The sequence below is a fragment of the Notechis scutatus genome, chromosome 4, assembly GCF_049901735.1.
Source record: "Notechis scutatus isolate UNSWTSFEM ecotype Mainland chromosome 4, rNotScu1.2, whole genome shotgun sequence".
NCBI lineage: Eukaryota > Metazoa > Chordata > Lepidosauria > Squamata > Elapidae > Notechis > Notechis scutatus.
Window position 1 is genome coordinate 111,076,648 of NC_142012.1, and position 23,307 is coordinate 111,099,954.

A 23,307-nucleotide genomic window follows, 5' to 3' on the forward strand; every position below is an offset into this window, starting at 1 on the left:
CAGATAAATTTGTTGGAAATTCAGCTTGTCCTTGGAGTAGATAATTTGTTTTGCAGATGGTTATCTGGAAATAGGACAGAGTGTCTGGTAGAAGAAAAGGAATATATTGGCTGATATATTGTCTCTCCTGTGTTATTCACATAGAATCTGTTGTATCTTATGCCAGTGTGTGTGTGCGCGTGCGCATGTCCGTGCATATTGTGTATGTGTATTGATTTCTGATCATGTGTAACCTCCCCCAGAGCTTCTGGGGATTGAGCAGCATGTAAATTTAATAAATACTAATGTTCCTGCTAATATTAATCCTGGTAGCAGGAATAGGAATGACCAATTTTAAAATATAAGAGTTATTGCCAGTCAGTGCAGGCAGTTAGATGGACCATAATTTTGATTCAGTAAATGGCTGAATTTGTTCACTGTATTTCTTTTTGTTGTGCTTGTAATTGAACTCAGATCTCACATTTCATTGTTGACTAGTCTCTCTTGGCTGCTAATGTAGTTACATTTGTAGTTACATTTTGGGGAGTTGTCATTTATGTAATAGATGTTGTGTGCCTTCACCTGGAGTGTTGTTCTTGTTTTCTGTTTACAGATTTTGTAAAGCCAAACTATCAAAATTCTAAATCGATTGTAACTAGTGACTTTCTGTTTTTTAAGAGTTTAGTGATAAAGCAAAAAGGAAATAAAATAGAACTTGGCAGTAGCATTCAAGAAAGTGTTGTTAACAGTTTGTACTTTTGAGTATGGCAACCAGGAATATTTCAATTTGGAGTAGAGCAAAAATGTAGAGTTTGGTGATTATAGCACACAATAAAAGAGCAGGAAAACTATTTTAATGAATTTTATGGTCTGTGAAATAGATGAGGGAAACAAAGTTTTTAAGGGAAAGTAATCACAATTACTTAAAATACTTGCCTGAAATTTTCATACCATCAGATTAGTCGTCTCTCTTTAATTTCTGAGTTACTGATTAGAAAAATTAGCTACACTGTCAAGAAAATGCAGGGTTAAACTGAGGTCAGGATTTTAAAAAAGTATTTAGTGAAATTGCTTTTCTTCCACTGCTTTCATATTGCCTGCATAAAGGGGAAAAAAAAGCAAAGAATGTGCCTAGAAATCTTTTTTAGTTACACAGGCTGTGCATGGGGTCAAGAGGGAGGCAAAGGATGAAAACAGCTTTGTATTATTTCAATGGAAGCCCAAACCTCTTGTATGCATGTTGTGATACTATACATACCTATGACATGATTGAAAATGATTGAAAATGAAACAATTGCTTCCTTGCTAACTAATCAATGCTCAGGAGAACCAACTACCAAATTGACTCAATACTATGCGTCTTGGCTGGCTGATGTTGGCTGTATGTTTGCAGGACAGTTTCATGTGATACCTGCTGAAATTAGTCTGCTGGCTGCTTCTGCAGAGGAACGGAATTGTGAACAGAGCCTGAAACTGATTTGGAAGCTCTTTTTGTTCTTCTGATATTAGAAGAAATGTCTGGTTCCTGTAAATGGCTTGATGGAGTCTTAGGCAATGAACTGTTATTGGAAAGGGTAACGATGAGGCATGCTATATCTTAGAAGAAGCCCTATTTGGGGGTGATAACTGGGTGTGTTCCTGAGCTGAAATTGGGGTTGGAGTTGAGAATTTAGTTGAACCTGTAGGTATGGAAGAGTTGCTAACTTAGTTTATTCGTCTGCCTGGATCTTTTGTGCTTGGAATGATATAGAATTATATGGTTGGAATGGACCTTACAGGTCTTTTAGTCCAACCGTCTATATTGCTATTATGTCTTCCTCATGTTTGTCTTCTCTGTGCTAAAATAAACATACCTAGATCTGAAGAAGCTTCTTGGTTGAGAAGTGAAACATCTTCAAAATAAAACAAGAAAATCCAGTTGCCTCTTGAAAAAGCTCCTTTGGGACAACTATGACCTGGATGACTGAGAATTTCCATAGATATACCTAGTTCCTTTCGTTGTTCATCATGTGATTTAGACTCCATACCTCTTATCATCTTTGCTGTTCTTCTCTGCCCTCTTTCTAGGACCTCACCACCTTTTTTCTATTGTGGTGACAGAACTGGATCCAGAACTCCATTTGCGGCCTCACCAGTATGAGAAAGTGTGGTACTATCACTTCCCTTGATCTTGATACTATCCCTATGATGATGCAACACAGGATTGTGTTGGCTTTTTTGGCAGTTGCACCACACTGCTGATTCACACTTAAGTGGTGGTCCATAAGGACACATAGATGTCTTGAAACTATAAGTTTGTGTGTATCATAGGAGATGTGGATTGTGACAGTGAAGAGAGGAAGGCAGCTAAATCTGGACCACATATAAGTTCTTCATCTATGCTGGGGATAGGGCAACTATGTCAGAAGTTTGAAAGGGGATTGGACAAAGTCTACTGTTTGGTCTGTGGCCAAAACTAGCAAGCAAATAAATAAATAGTCATTCATGACATATGCTCTCTAAGGCAGTGGTCCCCAACCTTTTTTGTACCAGGGACCGGTTTCAAGCAGAAACATTTTTCAAGGACGGGGGGAGAGAATCCGAGTTTGGTAGTTTGCTTGCAGACGTTTCATTACCTGACTAGGTAACATCTGATGTTGTTACCTAGTCGGGTAATAAACGTCTGCCAGCAAACCACCAAGTTCAGGGAGTGCCTCGGCCCTGCCTCCCTCAGCCCCATCCCTCAGGTGTCTACCTCCCTCCCTCCCTCAGGTGTCTGCCTCGTTCCTCTCTCAGTCACTCTATCGCTCCTCCAGCAGCCCAAGAAGCCGGGGGGTGGCTTTTCCTGTCGCCACAGCTTCCCGAGCGCCCGTTCACCCCCACCCGCCCGCCCGCCGCTCGCGTTCAATCCCACAGTGCTCCGTTCTACCTGCCTGCCTGCCTGCCTTCTTGTTTTTGGGAGCAGCTTCGGCTGATAAAAGGCTAATAGTTATTATTCTCAGCCGAAGCTGCTCCCAAACAACCAGACAGGCAGGCAGGCAGAACGAGCACTGTGGGAACAGGCGACGGTGGGGAGGAACGGGGCGCTTCGGGAAGCTGCGTGACAGGAAAAGCACCCCCCGCTTCTTTGAAGCAGTTTCTTCCTGGGCTGGTGGAGGAGCGAGAAAGCGACTGAGAGAGCTGAGCCAGAGAGCAGGACAGGCTTCGGTTGCTTCCTCCCTCCCCTTCTTTCATTTGTGTCCTTGATCCCCAATCCCAGCAGCATTCAACGAAGGCGAAGAAACGCCATTTTTTTTTTTTTTTTCTTTGCGGCCGGTAAAAGAGTGCTCCACGGCCGGTACCGGTCCAAAGTCATTGGGGACCCTGCTCTCTAAGGCATATTTTTACCTGACTTATACCAAGACAAATAATCTAATTTCAGTTTAGCTTGCTTCCTAAGATATACATATCAGCTTTTTGTTCGATTCTGTTGCTCTGGTTGTTCAGTTGCTAAACCACTGGCACCCAACCTTTTGAACACCAGGGACTGGTTCCGTGGAGAGAGATTTTTCTGCAGACCGAAGGGGGAATGGTTTTGTGTGCTGCCTGCATTCCACGGATGGTGCATCACTTGTTTGCACAGTCCGGTTTCTAGCATACGGCAAAACAGTTCTGGTCCATGGACCAGGGGTTCAGGACCCCTGTACTAAACTACTAAGTTACATCATTTAGCCTTTTCCTTGAGTATGGTTTCATTGCTCTTATGCTTTGTCCTTTTAATTTGCCTTGTCCTGAAGCTTGGTTTCTTTTGGTTAACTGCCAAGAAATCTCTACCTTTTTTTCCTGCATTGTCAGGGTATAATTATTTCCTTATCCTTTCACATGCAGATATTAATAAGAGCAGAAGTTGTGAAAATCCATAGATCTGGTAAAGGATTTTTGAAACTCAACTGCTTAAGGATTCTCATTATATGCCAAGTACATAAATATATTGTATCAGTTGATAAACTTACAATAGCTAGTCATTTCAGTTATTTAGTGACTTCCATGGTTTCCATATTAAAGCATAGGCTCCTACAATATATGAAGAAACTCTCAAATTTGCCAGTTGCAAATGTAAAAGAAGATAGGCTTAGCCATCCTTCCCCCCACCCCCCACCATGGCCAGATTTTCTACAGCTTTTCCAAGGTGTGCAAATGTTCCACATGAATGTGAATTAATGAAATAGAAATTTATCTGTTTACATTTGCTTACATCATAAAGTGTGAGAGGGCACCTGGCAACAGCTTCTGTGTTTTCAAAGCATAAATGAATTGTTTACCATTCATTGTTAGCCACTTGTCTTGGAGATAACAGGCTAAATGCAAACAATTAAGGGAGTTAGACTTATTGATCCTTACTTCTAATGAATGTTTCATTTTTAAGAAAGAAAATTGAGCAGATGTTTTTCTTCAAGAAGGGGGATGCAATGATATACAATATATACTGAATGTGCCCCTTGATTGATTCTTATCAGCAAAAGTTGATTACAGTCATATATATATATATTGCTTTCAAATGGATATGAATATTCTTAAACTTTAGAAGATAACATTCTTCTGAATAATGTGGAAACATCATACTATGTTTTAACTATATGCATTTTATTTTTAACTTATAAATTGCCTCAATTCTTAGGAGCTGTATGTTATACAAAATTTAGCTATATATGCTTATATACATTTCCATATGTATAAGCATGTAAAGAATGAACAATATTTTTCTGGGGCATAGTCAACAAAACAAGGAATTATGGAAAGAAAAGGTAATGAGTACTCCATGTTTTATAGGTGTGTGACTTTTCTAGAAATGTATTTATAAACCATATAAACCATGTATTTATAATGCCTATAAAAAGATACAGTGCATCTGAAGTTACAATGATTTATTGATATTACAATCTACTTACTCTTGTGTTTGCTACTTCATTATTTCCCCCTATTCTTCTCTTGCATATTCAGCTTTTTGTTTTGTCAAATAAGCTATAGGAAAACTTTCTTATAATTCCCTTGTTTAGTTTAGTTGTGAAAGTCCCTCTAAAAGGCACCATCCTTTAAAATACGGTGGCCTCATAACGATATCTTTATTTATTTGGTTTTTTGTTTGTTGTTTGTTTGATTACTTTGCTATTTCAGAATGAAAAATATAAATGACTGCTACAGGGAAGTATTAATTTTTCTGCAGAGAGTGACTGCCTGTTCTTTAAACATTTGGAAACTCTTAAGTTTTCCAAGAATACATGCTGAGGTCGTATTTCAAAGGAATTGAACTGTTGCTTTCTTTTTTCCCCCCAAGTTGAAGTGTGCAGTTCTGCCCACACCATCGCATGTCTGTTGGAGAATTTCTAGGCTCCTTCCTCTCCCTCCCCCTCCCCCCAATCTACTTAACAAGATAATATACAGAACTAAAAGTGAACTAATCTTTCTACTTTCTCACCTCCAAGAAAGTAAATTCGGTCTATCAGTTTCTACTGAGGTATTAAAAAGGGTGTTTGTTTCCACAGCTGTGTTTCGATAAGTTACATTACCACAATCCTTTTTGCCTGCTAAACTTTAGCTTGGATAAATAACCTGATAGTTTTCAATATGTAGATAAATATTTGTAAGAGCCACATAGTAATTGATCTTACTTTGTAGAAAGGAATAATATTCCCACAGTCAGCCTTTGCAGAAGATTCTTTTTATGTATACTGCACTGCTTGATTGTAGTTCTAGTAATCTTTCATGTTGTTCCTGGGCAAAAAGTTACTTATTAAATCCAAGACAAAGAGATGAAACGTGATAAAAATGTGTATACAATATATGTGACAAATAGTATAATCCTATATATTGTCACTAAGTCTCCTTAAATTCAGTTGGATTTATTAGTGGAGAGAGGGAGAACCTAACATCATTTTAGCCTATCTACAGTATACCTGTAAGACCCTTTTATTCAAACAGTTCTCTGTGTAAAAAAATATATCTCATTCTGAAGTTTCATCGCTACAATCACACACACAAGCCTGTGCTCACAATAGTACAAAACATCACTTTACCAGGAGTAAAATTTTATCTTTGTTTGCTTTGATCAATCCTCATGACAATGCTATGTAACCTAGTTTGATCTTAATCTTGGTCACGGGTGTCAAACTCACCACGTCACGTTGCCATCACGTGATGTTTTGTAATGTTTTTCCCGTTCGTGGAGCTGGGGTGGGCGTGGCCTGCACGTGAGACATCCGGCCCGCGGGCTGCCAGTTTGACACCCCTGATCTAGGTAGAGAGATAGGAGAAGAATGTGCCAACTCCACAGTTTTCCTGATTCTTACCATGATATAGCATTACAAAAAGTCCTCAATTTACGAACACAATTGAGCCCCAAATTTCTATTAAGTGAGACATTTGTTAAGTGAGTCTTGTCCCATTCTTTCTTGCCACAGTTGTTAAGTGAATCACTGCAGTTGTTAAATTAGTAACATGATTGTTAAGTGAATCTAGCTTCCCCATGGACTTTGCTTGTCAGAAGGTCACAAAAGGAGATCACATAACCCCGGGATATTGCAACCGTCATAAATATGACTCAGTTGCCAAGTGACTGAACTTGGATTACATGATAATGGGGATGCTGCAATGGTCATAAATGTGAAAAACGTCCGTATGTCATGTATTTTAATGCCATTGTAACTTTGAATGGTTGCTCAATGAACTGTTGTAAGTCGAAGACTATCTGTACTTTACCTAATGTCACTTTTTCAAGATTAGGTTTAAATTAGAAATTGAAAACAAGGATTGAAATTAGAACTAGGATTTTTTTTTTTTTTTTTAGAAAGTCTAGTTAAAATTGACCTTGCAAATCTTGTTTGGTCTGTTTTGTGCAACTGTAATATGCACTTTTCTAGGAAAACTGGGCTGACTTTATCCTAATTATTAAGCTCTGGCATATCTTGGAGTCAGATAAAGGCGAATAATAAGGAGGAATGTTGAGAAGTTCCCTGGCAATACGATGCAATATTTGACAAATGAAAAATGTATGTATTCTAGCTAGCTGAACAAGTTGTATTGTCTGAAGTTGTAGTTATTCTAACATAATCTTGCTCAGTATACCAAGATGTACTGAACTCAGGACTTGTCAAAATCAGATAAGGGGATCAGAGTATCCTCCTCTCCCTCCCACCTTTTCCTCTGTTAATTAAAACATTTGTCTATTCTTCCAGTCTGTCAGGCAGAGGGCAAATGTCACAGTGTGATACAATATTGTTGGCTTTGTAAATAGGCTAATTGTCCTGCTGCTCATAGTCTTGTCTCCAGCTGATTCATATACATCTCTCAGCCTTAAAAGATTTCATTCCTCTTTTTATAATATGTATGTATTCTTAATTCTATACACACTATAATTTTTTTATTTAATAGGCATGTATTAGAGTACTACAAAAGAATAATGAAGAGGATGATATTAATGTTAGATCCCAGGAACAGAATATTGAAATGGGTTATATGTAAATATTAAAACAGAATTTAGTTTATAAGACTTCTTAAAACCTCACAGCATTTATGAAGACCCTAACATGACCAGGTTATGTCCAGCTATCTGCCTTATTTTCTCTGTCTTACACACCTATCTGGTGTGCTGCTGGTATTCTTCCTCTGAGGCTTCCTTCCTTTGGTCAAGCTCTTCATTCTTGTCTGAAACATCCGAAACATTTCCTTAACATTTGGTGAAGCAATGTCTAACTATAAAAGGTATTTTTTGGAGCCTATATATTTGAATTTGAAAACAGGTCCCTTGTCTTTTTAAAACACATTGATAAATAAACTTTTGTGATATAAATAATGGATAATTTGGTCCCCCACCTTTTGGATTAAGCTTTCTTAGCTATTGCAATCTGTTCCTTAAATTGGAAGCAATAAGTGAATACATAACAGAGGGAGGGAGGGAGACAGAGACAGATCATTAGTTGCTGCCATGTCATTGAAATAAGTTTTCTCATATAGTGTCCTATGCCTGATCTGTCCCCTTAGGTTTTTTTTCCTTCTTCACAGGTGGATAGTTTGCTATCACTTCCTGACTGCTTCTCTTCCCAACATATGGAGTCCCTAAAAATTCCCTGACCTTAATTAGTTGATTTAGAACCCTCTAGCCAGTTGGTGTTACTACCTGAAACTAACCAGACTTTAATTAGTTTCACAATGAAGGCTTTTGTTATCAGGCACAATAAATTTGGTTGTAAATAAACCCATTGGTCATAAATAATTATTATTCTATTGTATTTGTGAATAGTTGCTAAAGAAGATTGCTAAATGAGGAGTGTCTACAACAGGAGTGTAAAACTGGCGGCCCACGGGCCAGATGCATCACGCACAGGCCACGCCTACCCCGGCTCTGCAAAGTCAAAAAAAAAAAAAAAAGGCTTGATACGTCTCAATATGTCATGTGACGTGATCAAATTTGACACCTGTGATCAGCACATGACACTGAGTCTATTGTTTTCAACAATGTATGAAAATTCTCTTTCTTTCCCTCTCTCTCCCTCTCTATCTCATCAATCATCTATCACATTTTGAGGATTTTTTTTCAGATTGCAGTTTGTACCATCCACATTTAGTATTTATGCTAAGGAGAGATTGAACTCCTAGTCAATGACACCCATATTTTCTATGAGCACCAGACTATTTTGACTTCCACTCTAATATCACAAAGCATTTAATAAACTGAACTTTTAAAAAGAAAGTAGTGCAGAAGGATTAAAAGTAGAATTAATGCTGTTTAATCTTAGTGAAAGGCTGACCTTGTTATAGTTGAGGATTGATTAACTGATTAACAGCTTGGCTCTGTACTAACATTCCTGTCAGTGAAAAAAAAAAGATATATCTTGTTAAGGTTTTATCTTGACAATAAGATGACTAACTTGGAAAATTATAAATGTAATTTCTTTACGGGCATCATACACATTTTGAAGGAAAATGAATATCAGGTACATTAGAGGTAGGTTTAAGTTGTGAATCAAAGTAGAGATAAAGTATCAATCTTACTGAGCACTCTCAGTTTTCTCCCTCAACCAGAAATCCATGTTATGCACAAGGGAAGCAATAACATTATCCTTCCAAACCTTGGAATATTCTCTTGCACAGGCCCCAGCCTGTGTTTTCTTATTTTTATACTAGATACAGCAAAGAAATCAGATTTGTCTTGGGTGTTAGTTATTTAAAAACTAACCTACAGGAGAAAATGCATTTTGGCACTATTCTGTAGTCCCTGAAGTAGGTGTGCAAAATGTGACTAGATATGTTTAGCTGCTGCTGATAAAATATTGTGTTTGGATCACAATTCAGATCTCTCTTTAGTCATATATATTTTGAGTAATCCAACCATAGAAATTTTGGGATGCCTAGGTGAACTTTGTCTATTTTAGTAATATGGACAACAGCTCAAAATTGAATTATTGAAAACAACTGGAGGGCACTAAATTGTAAATTCCATATCAAGGCCAGGGAAAACAAACTTATATAACATTTGAATTATGATTTTTTTTCTGAAGTTATTAATTTTTACTTCCTTATTCTGATGGGACATGTATTATAATTTATGAATGACTTTCTGATTAGTAACTTATTTATGTAGAGCATTTATGTAGCATTCCTGGTCAAACTGTACTTCTTGAAACAGTCTTAAAGATGAAGAGCAAGGCTCTGTTTCATGAGGTCTGTCTATGGCTTCATATTTATATTGGGAGAAGTAGGAAATAATCAGCATTGCAGTCAACAACTCCCTTGATGTGCTCAATTAAAATAGGGAGAAACTTAAGCTACTCAGAAGGAATTTCATATAATCAAACTCTTTTGTTTTAGTTATAAAGACTAAATGTATTATGGAAATAGAACCAGTGAGAATGCTTTAGAAATGCTTCATACATCAAATCAAACATTACTATATTGAAAGAAGATTTATAGATATTGAGCAACAAGCTTTGTGAAAATATTAGATCTGTGAAACTTAAATTAATTTGCATTTGGTTTATACAACATGCAGTGATGTGGGCAAGGATACACATATGCAACCAAAATTATAGAATGAATATTATTAGAAGTTATTATGATATATATATAAAGGTATATCTGTTAATTTTCTTGCAAGCATACATTGAAATGCAAAGAATATTACATTAAAGTATGAAATGAATATACTGTACTAGCTTTCAAAAATTTCTATAAAAATTGCATATCTTACTCTTATTGACTTGCATAAGTGATCAATATAATTTTGGAATTTCCTGGGGTTAAAGCTTCCAAATTCTTAAATATAAAGCTTAATTTTTGGACAAAGTGGTAGAGAGGTTTTAAAAATACTTATGCAAAATAAGATTTTTAACATATATAGTTTGAACAAATGAATCTGGTAACATTGGATAAATGAGGAAAACAATGAAGTTCATGAGTATTCATTAATATGCACTCATATTAATTGTGTCAGGGTTTCTTGCCTGAGCAGGGGATAGATTAGAAGACCGCCAAAGTCCTTCCATCTCTGTTATTCTGTTTTTCTGTTAAGTATCATGATTGTATTCGCTTCTTGTAAATTTTGGCTTTTTGGAGTGTGCATGGAAGCAATAATAATGGTGTCAGATTGCATCAAACCTGCCTCTTAGACTGATTATGCACACTGATTATGAAAGTATAATGTATGGCATCCCAGTATGTAAAAACTACCAATAACTTGAAAACGTAGTTTGAAATAGTTGGCACTCACCTGAAATATTTTCAAGTATACTTATGCCGCTATAGCTTTTGTGGCAGGATATTTGGATTTAGTGCATAGAGTAAGCTTGAGGAGTGTGGTGGTGCAGTGGTTAGACTGCAATATTGCAGGCTAATTCAGCTCACTGTCAGGAGTTCAATCCTGAGCAGCTCAAGGTTGACTCAGCCTTCCATCCTTCTGAAGTTGGTGAAATGAGGACCCAGATTGTTTGGAGCAATATGCTGATTCTGTAACCCGCTTAAAGAGGGATGTAAAGTAATGTGACACAAATCTAAGTCAGACGTATCAAACATACAGCTCGTGGGCCAGATTTGACCCACAATAGGCCCAGAGTTGTCCCACAGTTCCATCCCAGAGACGGCAAGGAATGACCCATTGAGGAATCCACTATGACAGCTAGGCCATGCCTTCTCCCGTCCCCAAGGGCAAACAAAATTCTGATATGGCCCACAATGGGATCAAGTTTGACACCCCTGATCTGCTATTGTTAGTGCTTATTTCTTTTCTTGCTTTTGAAAGCATAGCCTTGCCTATTCCTTCATTATTCTCAGTTGCTGCAGCAGGGAGTTGAGTGTATCAAGTTCTGTCACTAGTGTTTCATCCTATGTATAATGCTGCATGTATCCAATTCACCTACTCCATCCAGATTCACTATACATAGTGAATGCACTACACTGCACAAGAGAATTCCCCTGAAGTGACTTGGCTTAAATTTCATATAGAAAGAAGATATGCATGGTTTATGAGCTCCTTATATCTTATATCTTTCTTACTTGACTGTATGTATACTCTAACTATTTACTTTACATTTGTACAATCTGAGTCATAGAAGGAAAGATAGACATACTGCAGCAACAGTGCTTATTAAAAACCAAACCTTTGATTGCTCACTGACTATTTCCTGGTGCTTAATAAGAAGCTAAAATGTATAAAGTAAACCCAGGATTTTGTTATGAAAACAATCATGAACTTTTATTCAGTGTCTGAGTAAAGGGTCATTATTATATTCATAAGTGTGAAAAAAAGATATGAAAATAAAATAGAACATCTCTTTTCAGAATCTTCAAGCTTCAAAGATTTTATGCTTAGAATTATATTATAACTAAGTTCCAGCGGCATATATGTAAAAGAAGACGGTTTTAAAAATTATATTACAGGAAAAATAGTGGCTAATAGAAATAACTTGGGTTGGAAAAGAAGCAGAAATTTAATATTTGTGTTTGCTCTGAATCTTGACCTTATATTGAAGTCAGTACACACTGGAGGATGATCCATGATTTTTTATGAGCACTTTTGGGAACCCTTTATGCATTGGAGATTACTTGACTGATGGCTGTTTTATTCAAAACAGAAATAACCCCCCAAAACTTGTTCCAGAGAAAATTAGATGTTGAGAAACTGGATTCTGGATCAGTTATTTTCCAGAAATGCAAGATTTTTTATATGCTGCTTTGTTTTCTGTATAGAGGAAGATCTAGTCATAATTATTACAGTAAATGCCAATTTAATGGATTAATTGGTAGGAAGGAATGTGTATTATTGCTGAATGTTGGTTAAGTATGAAATTGTGCCATTTGAATAATAGTACTGTTCCACAATATACATCATTTTTATCAGTAGCATGAATTTGTAACCCTAACCCCAGAGTTGATTAAAAAAAGACTTTTTAATGGCCTTGCAGTAGGCAAGCATAGTCTTCTTCTTAATAAGCAGAAATCGAAAATTGATGTTCTTTAAAATATTTTTCTTTTTTAAAAAATTCTGTTAGGTACGGAATCAGCACTGGAGTCTTATAATGGAGAGTGTTGTCCCATCAGACAAAGGAAATTATACTTGTATTGTTGAGAATATCCATGGATCCATCAATCACACATATCACCTTGATGTTGTTGGTAAGTAATGTACAGTGGCTATAATATATCTTAAAATGGTTTACTTTTGGAATCTAATTTTGTTAATGTGTAGCACAAAATCTATAAAGGCTTTAATTGACTAACAATGCGCTCTCTCTCCCCCCCCCCTCTCTCCCTCCCTCCATCTGTCATTGATTATGTACTTTGATACAGTCATTAAAGCATCAGACTAGAAACTAGGGGACCATGACTTTTAGTCCTGCTTTAGGCACAAAGCCAGTTGAGTAACTTTGAGATAATCACTTTTCCTCAGCTCTAGGAAGGAGGCAATGGCAAATCACTTCTGAAAAACCTTGCCAGAAAAACTGCAGGGACTTGTTCAGGTAGTCTCCAACTAGGTAATTAAGTAGTTAATTGCTTAACAGGTTTACCAAATTCAGTTGCTTGTACTTTCTATAATAAAGGAAATAGAATTTGGGGTTCACAATCCTTTCACCTAAGGAGAATCTGTCCCTTTTTGTTTACATGTGGGTTTTGTCCCCCAGCATTTTATTAAGATTTATCATTTTGGGTAAAAATATTAATTTTATTAAAACACATTTTTTTCTGAAAATTATATAAGCCGAACAAAATATCAATTTAATACAGGAAACACAGCTCTAATTTTTTGTGGGAGATACAACACATTTTAAGAGTAAATTCATAAAAGATTCTTGGATAAGAAACCAGGTTTTGGATTTAGAAGAGTTAACATTTAGTACTACAAAATTATGAGTTTAATATGAAAGAAGTTTTAAATTAGGCTGAAATATATCACATGTTTATTAAAGATGCCCTAGAAGTTGATGTATTATTTCTGGATATATTTATAGTACTAAGAAGGATTAATGTTTTCAAAAAAAAAAAAATTCTTAGTAATTTTGAATTTAGAAAATGTGAAGACAAGACTGGAACATAGTCCCTCATAAGTACTTAGATAGAAGTAAATATAAAAATAGTAATGAGAACACTTTGGAAATAGTAGAATTGTTTAACTCCATCATTTTAATTAACATCATTTTAATTAAAAGCAGCTTACTAATGCCTGGAAAACAAGATATCAATCATTTAAAAGCTATATATATATAATTCTGGGCTAAATTAAAAACCATCTGAAGAATAAGCACTTTTCTGTCATAATTTCAGCACAGTTAATCCACAATAAAACTAATAAATGGACCAGGCCCACGTCTGTCATAGCTCTATAATTCACTGTTCTCACTTTATCATCTTGTAAACTGGAATTCTTATTTCTTAAAATTGTTATTAGCCTTAGCTGAATTAAATATAACATTTTAAAAAGAATTATAATTACCAAATTATTATTATTATATAATTATTTTCTACTTCAAGTGCCTATTTTGGGGGAAAGATGCATTCTTTCATTCAGAGTACTCATGAGCTTTTATGTAAATTGTAAAACAAACTAAGCAATTTCCAACAAATATCAAGACACAGACAGACAGACAGACAAACACACATCATAAGCACCATGCCTCTATGGCTACTGTTGGGTATAGAGAGTCTAGGTGTTGAAAGAAGTCAGGTCTGGATCTCCACTTCTGCCACTTTCTTCCTGGTTCTACTTCTTTTAAATGGAGCCCTGCAACCCACACCCTGCAACTGAAGGTCTTTTTCCTTGTTTTATACTTGTGTTGCATCTTTATGGCCTTCATGTCCTTTCACACATATGAGCACAATTGAGTCACTTGTTTTCCACTCTGTCCCATTTGTAACTTCCCTTTTTCTGTGCTCCAGCGGTGTTTCCCTTTTGTAGTGGCCTCTCCTCTCAGGCTGTGTGCCATCGGTGCAGTTCCTTGTTCTTTCAGGCTGCCTGCATCTTGCAACAACATCTCCATATGGCACCCTGGCCTGATTACTTCAGTGTAGCAGTAGGCACCATGGTCTCTGAATCCTAGCCTACAATAACATTTTAAAATTGATTATTGTGAAACTTTTACTCCAGGAGATATTTAGAAATTACTTTATTATGAGAATCAGAATATTAAACCCCTGGTCATTATTGATTCTATACTTTGTTTATAGTTTTCTGACTTTATTATATCTATTTTTTCTACACATGGGTATAGGAAATAGCAATATAAAACACTATACCTATAAACCTAATGTATACCTTCCTCCTAGACAATCTAGACAGTTCTTTTTCTTCAGTTGCCAGATTTTTCTTCTTAGTTACATAATATTTTAGGCCATTTAGGTCACAAATATTGGCTAAAGTTCCTTCCTCTCTTGATTTTATTCTACATATACTCTGTAAAATGCTAATCTGCCAATCTGCTTTCCTTGGCATACTCCTACTGCGATACCCAAACGGTGGATATAAAACACAATTAGCATTCAACATATATACGGTGGATATTTTACTAATATTTCTCTGCCAGAATGCAAAATTCATTTTAATCAATTTGCTTATTCTGGAGGGAGGACCAGAATAAGTATTCTAAGGAAGTATAGGATTTTGTAGAAATTTCAGTACTCTTTTTTTCCCCTCAGTTTTTTTTAAAAATTAAGATAACTTGATCATTGTTGTTTGAGCACCTGTTTAACAATGTTTATTGAAGGTGCAGTTCCAGTGGCTTCCAGGAATTATGGTAAATGGCATTCCATGTGACTCTGTACTGAACATACCAGCTGTTGAGAAAGCACAGCTAAATTATATTCATTATATGGCCAGGTGTGTTTCCAAAAGCTAGGGGAGAAGGAAACACATGGAATATATACAACTGTTTCCAAAGAATGGTTTTCCTCTTTTGGGGAACACTTTAAGAAGAGTGTAGGTATACATATGAAAGAGATAAAACTATTTCTAAAGATGTTACAGAGTGTCCTGTTTTACTTTTTAAAACTTTTCACTTATTTAGTGTAACTCAGGTAAATATTTATGTGAAGCCCCTTGCCTCTTCTTGGTCTTTGAGGTTTTTCAATGCCTTGCATTCAAGAATATTTGGCCTCTTATTTTTCTTGGCAAAAAAATTTCAGTGAATCGAGTGAATGAGTGGAATGGTAATGAGAGTGATGTCATTTATTGCTATGTCTGTTGCTTTAATATAAAATAATAAAAGTAAACAGTAAAGAGAGGATTTTCCATCATGATCACTGGTCGATGTATGTGAAGCTGGCATCACAAGGTCTGTGTTGTTGCTCTTGTCCCTTTCCCTTCCTTTCTCTATCCAGAAATTGACTTATTTTCATTTGCAAACCTTGTGTGTCTTTTGAAGGCCAGAGCCCAACGCACTTGATAGGGTTGTTGTTGTGGGGAAAATAGGAGAAGAAAGGACTATGAAGTATTTATAGAAATAATAAAGGAGGGATATAAATAAGTAAATAAATAATGTGGGCACAGGAACATAGTTCCTCTCCATCATACAATTTCTATCCTGCAAAACTAGACATGTCTCTTTTTGTTTGGTTTCAATTATATCAATGTTTTTCAATCTTGGCCACTTGAAGACATGTGGGCAACTCCCAGAATTCCCCAGGTTCCATCATCCTGTTCCATCATCAAGTACCAGGAACCAATGTGCATCTGTCTAAGCTCTCCTAGGGTATTACCTAATCCTGAACCTATTTTTTACTTTACTTTATGACAGACCTGTCTTATGAACCATGCTATCTGGTTACATTTATGTATTATATGACATTACCATAACACTCTGAAATGATGTTATGGTTATAAACATTGTAAAAAATCTGGCATTACCTGCTAAACTAACATGGTAAAATCAGAATTTTTTAATCAGATATTTTCAATGTATAGAGTTACATTGAAAGTAGGTTTTTAAGCCACTGAATATAATTTCACAAACCTAACATTCTGTAATGTCTAGATATCTTTCCTTCCCACCATAAACATCCATAGGCCTAGCAATTCTTTTTTAAAAATGGCCTTCCTACTGCTATCCCGCCAGTGTGTATACTGTTAACTAAATCCAGACTGACATAGATTATAAAATTAATTTAATGTTACAAAAATTAACTAAACACATGTGTAGATAGTACTTAGGTAATAGATTCAGGGAAAAGTGTGTAGAGGTTTTTTTGGGTGAATTTTCCATCATACATACTAAACAACCAACAATATAATTATGGGTTGCTGTGTGGTGATTATATATTACTCAAAAATTGGCCTACAGTCAGAAATAAATACACTAGAGGCTGGCCTTGGCCTTGCAAATATTTTATGGATTATGGAATAAAAACCATATTTTGATACATATTGAGGTGTCATTCTTCTTTGTAATCATCTGAAACAGCTTTCTTTTTATCGTCAAAGTTTTAGTTTAATGTAAAGGTCATGCGGCTGATAATTTTACCTTTAGCATAGAACAGCATGCAATATGTGGTTAAAATCATCATTATTATTTGTAATACTATATGCTAAACTTTTCCAGAAAGGGAGATATATCCAACTGGTCATTTGGTGGATTTTGGCATAGCTTTGCAACCAAATAGACAGAGAAATTATAGAATATTATGCCAAAACACAGTAACTAGCATCCATTTCAAATACTGCAACAATTTTACTTTTGGAAATGAACAGACAATTTAATTAATTTGCAAAAATCATATCTTAGCAACCCACTAGTTTAGGGGTTGATGATCTATGTTACATGGTTTAGCTTAAAGCTTATACTGTTGCTACATGGTTTAGCTTAAAGCTTATACTGTTGCTATTGTTTAGTTACACTTTCATCTTCCTTCTACATGCCTTTTTATTTATTTATAATGACTGTCAGATGAGCATCAAATGACATACACACCACATTTATGTTGCTTCTGATACATTTTTTGGTTTTGTTTCTGGTTAAGCTGTTTCTATTAAAAATATTCAACAGCTGAATAGTGCCTCTTTTTTATTTTTATTTTGTTTTATTTTTCAAATGAATTAGCTGCTTTTCAGAACAAACCTCTTTGATATTAAGAATAAAGAACAGTATTCAAATACGGCAGTGTATAATTCTATTTTTTCTTATTGCTTCTTGCTACAGCAAAATCCCTTATGATATCAGAGAATCTGAATTTTTTTCCAGCCATTCTCTTGCCAGATATAGACCAAGGGCTAAGTTGACAGTAGACATTATTATTTTGTAGTAACTTTTGAAAGCTTCACTCTTTCATCTTCTGTGTATACCAATAATTAACATAAAGTTTCATTGGGAGTACATATGAAGATCAGGGTGGAGGACTTTGGGTTCTAGTCTCAGGAAGGGGGCTGTGATGACCCGGGGCATGGCACAAAGGCAACACAGTCACATATGTAAAAAGAGTCCTTTTAATACTTCCAACTTTGCCCCCAACGTCCAGGTTACCTTCGGCTGGGGAAGAACAGTCCTGAGAACAGTCTTTAAGTGGTGGAAATTCAGTCCAAAAACAAAGTACATACAAACTGTAAATAAAAATCCACACAAACCATGCTGCGGCAATTAATATGACAGGGCAGGATAAGGAATTGATAAGCCTCGACAATAACAGATAACTCGCGATTTGCTTCCAACAAGTTGCTGTGCAGTTTTCCTTTTTAAACTCTTGTGTTCCCAGCTGCAGCTAATGAAAGGAATCAGGGTCCTTTCTTCCCCCATAAGCCATGCAAGTCATGTTGATCCCTTCTCTATTCCTCCCTGCATGCTCTAGGATGAAGAAGGGGTGGGCCTGGGTCTTCCTCCGAACTCCCTCTGTCTTGCTCTACCTCTCCCCTGCTCTGCCCAGCTGGACTGTGCCCTTCCCCAGTTTATTCCACAGTCAACGGAGCCATACTCCCAACTCACTGTCAGCTGCTTGGCCTCCCTCTCGGAATCAGATTCTGACAGGGGCATGACGGGGCAGAATCCTTATAGAAGTGTTCAGTGAAGTAAAACTCAACACTACAGGTAGTCCTTGAGTATTGAGTATTCACCATTTATTTAACAATCATTCAAAGTTCCAGTAATGCTGAAAAAAGTGACGTACAACTGATCCTTTCACAACTGCCATAGCTTTCTTAAGGTCACATGTTCAAAATGTTGGTGTTTAACACCTGGCATACAAAGAAATTGATTGCAGCATCCTGAAGTCATGTGATTGCCATTTGTGATTTTTTTTCCAACTTACTTCAACAAGCAAAGTCAATGGGGGAAGCCGGATATTTTTATTTGCTTAATGGCCCTGACAAAAAGGACATAACTCAAATAATGACTGCATGACTTCGCAGTTCCAGTCTTGATTGTGGTTGTAAGTCATGGACTACCTGCACTTTTGTTGCATGTTGCATGCAAAGTTGAAAGTCCTGTAAATATTACTGAGAGCAAAGATATCAACCTAACTGGCATCAGTGTACTTTATGAGTAGGGATTTTATTAACAAATTATACAACTATCCTTCCCTCCACGCCCCATCAAATGTGGTGCATTGTTTGGTACAATAGTGGAGTAGGATCATTTCCTGTTATAAGCTGTTGGGTTGAGCCTTGGGTCTCTACAATTTGTGTGGCAGGTGCTGCTTGAAGTTCTTAATTTTTGTAAAAAAAGAAGGCAAATATTTAAAAAAGCAATCCTTAATATAGATCAACATACAGAATTCTCTGTGGTAAAACTTCATCCACAGAACTGTGTTCCAATTTGCACATTATTTGAGAGGCATAAATCAGCTGAATTTGCCTAGCAATTAAAAATCCAACAAATTTGTGGTAATCTTTTGTTGTGGTTACAGAAATAAGAAGCAAATTTTAGCCAACGCATGCAATGTAATTTAGAAAAAAAATGAGATCTGTGTAGTCCAGAATCTCAGTTCCTTTTTTTGTATAAACTTTTGTATTTACCCAGCTTTACTAGAGTATGTTTCACTTGGAGCTATTCTGGCATTTAAAAACATTTAGAGATGTGTAGGCATTAATTCTTTCTATTCTGGCTATCTCAAGAGTAGAGGTGGATTCTGTTTTAAAAAAAGTCTGGTTCTTGCTAGACAAAACTGTGTTGTTGCCAGTCATCGTTATTTCCAGTTAGAAAAAATATTTTGTTTAGAGCCTGATGTAAAGTGTTGGGCTTGATCCAAAACACCTGGAGGTACCAACTTTGCTTTTGGAGGAAGTCTTGTTTTAAAATTTGTCTTGGTTTGATATATTGGATACATAGAGTATTGCTAACATTTGCTTCTTGTTTACCTTTACCAGTTCATTTCATGTTGCATATATTTGTTGTTCAACTAAAGTTCTGGCACCAGTTTAACTTTCAAGGTGGGACTGCAGTAATGGAAGTTATGACATGCCAAGGTTTACATGTCAGCTTGCTTTGCTATGCACGTCCAAATAATTTGATCCAGTTTCCACTTTAATTTGGCCATTTTGTATCCTGTCAGATGAGCATTGCCACAGATTTTTATAGAGTCATGTAGGCCCCAATGGCCAATCTGTTGCAAATACTGAAGATTTCTATGCAATAGATGTTCCCATTTCATTTTGCAGGCTAAAGAAAGTACTATGTGAAAATGTATACTTAGAATTTGAAAACTTATGTTAATGTGAGTTGATTTAACCTCACCTAACTATGTGACTTACCAAATACTGTCTTTGGAGACAAAAAGGCTGTCCAAAGAATTATTTACCCTGAGATTTTGAGAAATGTCAAATAAGTTAAATATGCATACAACCACTCTGATTTATTTTTTAAAGTAGTACCATAAGAGATGAAACTAAAAGAATCAGCTGGTGAATTTGTTAAAACATATACACATTTTGAAAGAAAAGATTAATAAAAACATGATTTCTAACTAGTGGGAAAAATTCCTTTCTTCAAAAAAATTGGACCATATAAATGTCTTCTTGTTGCTAACCTGCATGACAAACTTTGCTTGATGAATTTTATTGCAGTTAGTACTTTTCCAAAAAGATGTAATGAATTTTCCTCATGATACCATTTCTTCATTGAATAAGACACATGCTACCAGATCTGCTGAATACATATTTGTTTTACTTCATTGTTTTCCCTGCCAACCCCCATTTTATGTACATCACATGAAACTTTGCCTGAATCCACATTTTGTTGGAATGGAAATAATTCAGGAAATTGAGTTTATGAGAATAGTTTGATGTATTTGTTTTAATTAGACATTCTATATAGCTTGGATTAGTCTTTATAAACTCTGTATCATTTATCTCTTGGAAAGATCCTGAAAAATCAGTCAGGAGTAAATTACTTCCCACACTCTTTGGTAACCATAGTTTGTTATAATGACTGGACAAAAATGGGATGTTCAGTTCTTATTCAACTTCGTGGGAAAGCTATGATAACTTGATGGTTGCTTGATTTTGATATTATGGTTCATTTCACCACAGAGTACAGTGGCATGTAAGACAGAAGTTTATATGGATAAATTACTCCAGTCTGCTCTAAAAACGGAACATTTAATATCTCTTACAAACCATTAAATGTTCTGTTTTTAGAACATTTAGGGCCAGTGTTCCAATGTTTTCTTCTGCACGATAGCCCACAGCTCTTTTAATCAGCAAGAATGCAGGATTCTCTTTATGTAAGCAAGCAAGTAATTTTGCCCCTTGCCCCCCTTAGGTGTTGCTAAACATCTACTCTAACATTATTTATCTTTGACTATGTTAGTATTTGAAAGACCACAGGGAGGGACAAGCACTTCTGTTGCTGATTTTTCCAATATTTTTTTTAAAAGCATGGCATACCAATAAGAGCATGGTAAGATATCTGAGGGACCATCTCTTCCCTAAAAGATCTGCCTATCAGATCTGGCAAAGAAGGGATGCTCTGGGTCCTGTGGGCTATGCAACTATAGTTGGCAGGTCACAGAAGATGTTCCTACTCTGCCATGGCATCTGACCTCTGGAATATTCTCCCTTCTAAACTGAAGTTAGCTCCATCTTTGTTAATGTTTTGGAAGTCCCTCAAGACCGGGCTATGTCATCAGGCCCAGAGGTTCCAGGAGCCTGGTGAAACCTTGAGATGCTCCATGGTTATAGTTCACTTCTAAAATTTTGTTTTTGTTGTTAAATATTCATAGAACCTTCTTATGAACATAATGTATTAATGAATAAGAAAGAACAGGAATATGCATACCAGAATGAGGATTCAGTAGAAAACCATCAAGGAAATGGAGAAAAATGTTATATTAAAAATATAGAAGAACAAAGGACACACACCAAATCCATTCCAAGAAGTTTACTCGGAATATATGTGGGGCTGCCTTTGCTGAAAACAAGCCTGGTTGTTCTAGATATAGCATGGGGTTACCAGACATCAGGCAAAAGGAAGACATGGTCTCCTTTTTGTTCTATTGTCCTGTATTCATCAGGCATAACCTTAAAAACAAATAATGTCTGGAGTTTGGAGTGTCTTGAGATTTTTTCTTTGGATTGTTATTACAAGAGTAGTCATTCAAACTTTTGTGTATTATGACAATTGTAAATTGTTTGCTTCTCCCCTCCCCTTGTCTATCAACGTACTCAACTATCTATATTTACATTTTTTATTTCCTATTTCCAGCACTTGGCTTCAATCCAACCATTTCAAATTTGTGATTGTGTGGTCTATTGATCACATAACTTATCATATGTTTCTATGGTGAAAGTTGAAAAATGTGTCAGCATCAATTCTACATCTTTGCTAGCACATGCTCTTCAAAATAAAAGATTTGTTGGAAAATATTTCAGTTGAAAAAAACAATCCTGCTGCTGGAAAAAAGTAATTTTATATACTTGTAGGCCTAGGGGTGTGTGTGTGTGTGTGTGTGTGTGAGAGAGAGAGAGAGAGAGAGCAGTTGTTCTGTTGTAAAGCTTGTCATGGCTTCCAAGAAATTTAAACAGTCAGTGTATCCCGCTTTTCCTCCCATTTGCCCTCCTTTCCAATTGTCCAAGCCCTCCTTTGCCTGTTCAGATATCTTATAAGCCTAGTTTAGCAAAGAAAAAGCAGAGAAACTGGTGAAGAGAAGATAAAAAGGAATCGGAGCAAACTCAGGATAGAACAGGAGATTCCGGTTAGCTGAATATTGAACAGTGGGAAGGAGAAAGGGGAGCCTGCAGCATTGGCTGCTGAACCCTGAGTTTCCAAAACACAAGCTGCTTTTCAACTTAGATGGAAATATTTGTGTGGGGGATGTAGAAATGTAATGTATCCTTTAAATAAAACTGTAATGTTCCTGTTCTGTGGAAATGAGTGAATGGAGCAAGATCATATTAAAGTTAATTTAAAATACCTACCTGGTAGAAGTACACATATTTCAAAAACAATTTGCAAAAATTGCTTTGAACTGCATACAAGTACAACATTTTCCTGTATTTTTTTTTGAAGTTGCTCACTTTTTAAAGATTTCCATGCAAACCTGAAAGATATTTCTTGTGTTAAAATGCCAACACCTTTTTTTTCAGTCTTGCTTAAAAAAAAGAAATGTATTCTGTTTAATGAATGCTAGAGACATATACTCTATTTGCATTTGCGTGGGTCCGAAACATTTCTTCCAAACTGCACATGAATGGAGGCTTAATAATTAGATGCGTACTTCTACTTATTTTTTGAAATGAAACTATTTACTTCCTTTAAATATACTTCTTGGTATTAATTGCCTGGTTCTTTACAGTAAACCCTTCCCCTAATTCTGTTCCTTATTTAGATTTCTATTATTCATTATATTAATTTGGGGCTTTCACAAAATGTTAGTCTAATTTGATCTGACTTGGGTTTTTAAAAGAAATAT

The 23,307-nt window shown here is 36.0% G+C and overlaps 1 protein-coding gene across 31 annotated transcripts in view; it reads left to right on the top strand.

Annotated features, from left to right (window-relative positions):
• The window catches only part of FGFR2 (fibroblast growth factor receptor 2), a 157,569-nt gene that overhangs the window by 88,311 nt on the left and 45,951 nt on the right, over positions 1–23,307 (top strand). For all 31 annotated transcript variants that reach the window (XM_087964427.1, XM_087964414.1, XM_026669517.2 and 28 more), the window contains one exon: positions 12,477–12,600. In XM_087964427.1, coding sequence (XP_087820553.1) covers positions 12,477–12,600 — 124 coding nt within the window. The remainder of the gene's footprint in view (positions 1–12,476; positions 12,601–23,307) is intronic.